This window comes from Drosophila novamexicana, unplaced genomic scaffold (assembly GCF_003285875.2).
Source record: "Drosophila novamexicana strain 15010-1031.04,08,12 unplaced genomic scaffold, DnovRS2.1 tig00001353-arrow-arrow-pilon, whole genome shotgun sequence".
Taxonomy (NCBI): domain Eukaryota; kingdom Metazoa; phylum Arthropoda; class Insecta; order Diptera; family Drosophilidae; genus Drosophila; species Drosophila novamexicana.
In genome coordinates this window covers 495,163-499,936 of record NW_020824851.1, presented here as the reverse complement: position 1 = coordinate 499,936, position 4,774 = coordinate 495,163, and the positions used below count along the sequence as shown (strand labels likewise).

The 4,774-nt window shown below is 36.0% G+C and overlaps 1 protein-coding gene across 1 annotated transcript; it reads right to left on the bottom strand.

The window, feature by feature from the left end:
* Window positions 1–3,204: 3,204 nt before the first annotated feature.
* LOC115767197 lies at window positions 3,205–4,557 on the bottom strand. Its single transcript, XM_030711387.1, has 3 exons — window positions 4,498–4,557; window positions 4,065–4,427; window positions 3,205–3,526 (listed from the first exon to the last, which is right to left on the bottom strand). Exons 1-3 carry the CDS (start codon window positions 4,555–4,557, stop codon window positions 3,374–3,376), a joined length of 576 nt encoding a protein of 191 aa, XP_030567247.1. The 3' UTR covers window positions 3,205–3,373.
* Between the last annotated feature and the right edge of the window lie 217 nt (window positions 4,558–4,774).

Here is a 4,774-nt window from a genome sequence, read left to right as displayed (position 1 = left end):
CTGGTATCCTGTGCTGAGAAACACACGCAACGGCCCGTCAGGCCAATCAAATGACCACGCTGAATATGAATACCTATTAAGTACACCTTGGTATACGCAAACCTACAGGCAAGCCCCACAATAACGAACTCGTCGTGCCAATAGGACATTTGCATCAGTTGGTTTTCAATTAAAACTTGTTAAAAACTTACAAGTCTATTCTATATTTACACTGTGCCACAAAACAAGCCTTTTGTACTTTTATGTATATTATATTTCTTTAGCTGGGTTTTTCGCCTCTTCAAGAGGAGGTCGGATGTGTTACAAGAGCTTGAGCAAATCTCAAAAGATTTTAACGGTCTTACAACTAAGTCCTACACATTTTGTGCATCTTAACTAACTTTAACGATATTTGAGGATCAACATTAATTAAATAAATATGAATAAATACTATATTCAAATTGGTTATATTTTTGGATCCTCGTTGATCTCCCGCTCAATTGACTAGAGTTACTTAAATAATCCTTATACGAGGAATTGAAACTCATATAAGGTATGTTTTGTAGGCATACATCTACGTGTATTATTCATGATTTAACCAAATATCTTCTTGATTTGATCCCTTCTTTTGTGTTATATGTGTTCTTATATATGGGCTTTGGCTGAGCTAAAACAAGCTAAATAGTAGGGCGACGTTCGTTATAGGAAAGTTGGACTGTATTCAATATATATATTGTATATTGGGTATATAGGTATTCTGTATGTTATTGTATTTCAAGCCAAGTCCGCAAATAACAGGTCACGACCAGTTTGGAGCGCTTGCAAGTCGAGCGGCAAGCAAATAAGTAGTTAATAAGTATTTATGATGTAAACACGGAGCAGCTTACAACTGTCTCTATTATTAGTATTATTATTTTAGCAACCAGCATACGAAACTATATAGTGCTATACTGTACGACTATAAAGTCACATAAATGTCTGTAAACTGTTTATATTTGCATTCACGAACAACCCACAACGACTGGCCACAACATCCATCACACCTTCGACACCTCCAGCGATACGATCTCTCCAACCTGAACGTGTGCCAGCTGTACAATCACAGACAACTCCGGGCTGTATGACACTCTTATCCCCTTGACTACGACTATGACTTTATATTTAGGACGAAGAATATATCAGAGCATAAATATGCCATATATCTGGCCACAAATACCCTATTATTATTACCTTTAAGATTATGGTGTCATTTGGTGCACTAAAAACTCTCTTCAGTTCCCATTTTAAAAAATTTCAAAAAAATACCCTCGCCTATATTATCTATCATTAGAGACTGGTGAGAAAGATACATCTGCGGTTTCTTCATTAACTAAAGAGCTTGAAGGCTTTGGTCTGTATTACGTCTGATATGGAAGGCACAAATACATCGAGTAAATTTTCTACAGAAGAGAAGAGAAGAAGAGAAGAGAGAGAACGTCACGTAAAGGAAAGACTCATGATTTATTGATATTTACAATATATACCTATATATACAAATAACTAAGTACATTTAGATGCCGTTATTTGTTGAGAATTAAGTTTGGGAGCCTCAACTATTTGCTTAGTTAGTTAGTATTACGAAACAGATAATGCGATAAATGCGCCATACACTCTCCTTAATGTATATATTTATGAATATCAGCCAGCTATGCCACTGAATTAAATTACTAATTTGAAATATTCAGCTACAATATTCAATGCTCAAATAAGTGTGTTATCATAGAGGCAACTGTGAATAGCGAATACTCACGTGTAACTGGTAATTACACATACCCTTTAATCAAAAACTCAGTATAATGGATTATTACAGGGCTGTGACAATGTATTCAACAGTAAGGAGAAGTAAATTAGAAATATTTTCAATCGGAATCCAGTCGGATAATCACAGTTCATTGAAATAATAAATGAAAATTCTTGTGCTTTTTAAACAATAATAAATAATAATATTATCTATTACTTAGTTTTTTTAACTAGATATACTAATATAGTTCCAGTCCCATAATTATTTGAGTATTTGTTCTCGTTAGTATAAAATCAAAAAATAAAATTCTCAAAATGTTTATATTTTGATAACATTATGAGAATCTCTTGATTGATTTCTATGTTAAACTTGTTACAGGATATCTTATGGTCGACCTAATCATATGTACACATTGCTTCAATTTCTTTTTCATACTATCGATTTTATACATATTTGAGCCTAAGTACAGGGTATAACTTAGTCGATTACTTCATTCAATTGTTAGGTTATGCGTGGGCTACCTTGCCAAGTGCAATATTAAACAATAAAGTCCCTAATATATGTGATTATGATCCTAAGCTAACCTCCAGATATAATCATACATATTTATTCCGACATATATATGTATATATATGTATACCCATATCTCGTAGAGTTTAAATAAATTTATTTACTTAATGTACTCTGGTAACACTGACTCACATAATTCAACTTTAACATTAGGCATGCGATCTAATCCTATCATGGCATATGAATATATATATTTATATATATATATATATATATTTTAAACCTGCCTCAAAGAATGTTAATAGAAGCAGACTTATTAAAATTCAAACAATTACTTTGGCATTAACATATATTTAAGAAACAGCTTTAAGGATCCTAAGCAAATGCTTGTTATCATTTAAAAATTAGTGCACCATAGAAAACAGTTAGAAAATGATATTTGTTCCGCCAACTCGCATTTTGGCTGTTGCATAGTGTAATGTGGCCTTTCATTGGATTTGTATGACAACAGTAGCAAAATGAAGCGAGTAGATCTTACAATTAATGTAAAGCAATGCCAATGGCAGCTCGACCACGTGAGATACACCCAGATATTGTGCCAGGGAATCCGCTGAAAAGAACAAATGCGAGCTTGTACAATATGTATACTACTGAGTGTCATAAATTCTCCGGGTGTTTGGGCATCACGCGCCAACGGATGAGAAATAAGAATGAGTTCAGTTGCTGAAATGGCGCTGACTTTGAGCCGTAGGTAAATAGCAATGGGGATTACGGGAGCAGAGCGTGGCATTCCGTTTCGCTGGGATTACGAATATGTAGATATTTCGCTTATCAAGTGCACAGCTTGGGGGCGGCCTAATGAGAACTTTGGGTGGCAAATTACGCGACATTTTTGTGCATGAATATGAAAATCTTGTTTATTTGCATTTAATTTAGATATAAGAATAATACGGCCCATTAAATCAGTGAAAAGAACAAATAAACTGCCAACGGGGATGCCAGCCACAAAATGGAGCACATTCAAAATTCTATATATAGGGCATACACAATAGCAACAGTTCAAGAATATTCTCTACACTGTCAATATTCAGAAGGGTAGGGTATTTAGGCCAAGCTAACTGTGCAGTAGATCAGTAAACAGGTCTTCAAATCACCGGCACTGAAGTGCAACACGGCTCTCAGATTTCCCTCGATGTCCCAACGGGGCAAATTTTTCACTACCATGCGATTGGAAATGTTTGTAAAGCTATAAACTTGCTGAAAGAGAATGGAAAATTATTAAGATTATTGTTAAAATTATTATCATTATTCGCATTATTAATAATATATATTTATTACTACTTATTATTATTAGCATTTAGGATCGAACCCCCGTTAAGACAAAATATATATAGTGAAGATTATTAGAATTATTTTATATTATTTTTTTTATTGATTTTGTTTTTACTGGACCTTGAAATCGTTTGAACTTTTCCTTTTTATCAATGAGAACATGTAAGGCTTAGTAGATAAATGTTTATCTACGACCTCAAGATCGTAAACAGTCGATTTTTTTTCAGCTTCTATATGCACTTTGGGTAGCCAGACGTCTCCTGATTTTCAACTTATACTGCCGTATATTCAAGGCTACTCTTTTATATATACAAAACCTGATGTGAGCCCGTGGAATTTAGAAATCAAAAAGAAAAACTTTTCATGTGATAACATGAATTTGCACACATTTGGGTCCACCAAAGACTCAAAATGCTGTACAACTGATTGGATTTGAATTGGATTTAACAGATGGAACACTTACGCCTTGATGCGGTGGACATGTGCGCTGCTGCTTGGATATCTGTGTGATATAGTATAGGTGCCAGAGCTCTAATGGATCCTTTAGGGACCTGCAAAAGTTGTCACGTTTTAGTGTAACAAATGTGGGCACCCACTGACCACGCTCCCAGCGGCTGACGTCCACCTCGAATTTAATGGGTATGCGTGGCAGTGCCCGTTTTATGATAATGTCGCCGCTTATGTAAAGCGTTTCGTAGTCATCGTCGAGGACAGTCGTGAGGTGGGTTTCCACTAGCTCACTCAATGCCACATTGCCTTTGTCCTCCGTGCTGTCGCAGGACTCCTGGATCAATTGCTCATCGAGGAATACATTGTAGTCAGCGGTCTGCCAGAGAAACACGAATACAAGGAGTAATATACATACTTGATTTTGTGCAGGTTAGGGACAAACTCACCTTGGCGCCATGCAGCAGCAGAGCTGTCAGCAGGTAGACGATATGGGGTAGTCGTAACATTTGGACCCAAGCGGCTGCTGCTGTGTTGCCGATGCAGCAGATGCAGCAAATTTATAGCCCATTTAGCTGCTGCGGCTAATTGGAGGACAATTAGATTTGAATGCAAGTGTAATCGGCCTAATTAACAAAAACAGCCCAGACCCAGACCCATTTAGCGTTTAATTGCCACTGATTTTGATTTATATTTCAATTCCAATTCGAGTTCCTATCCGATTGG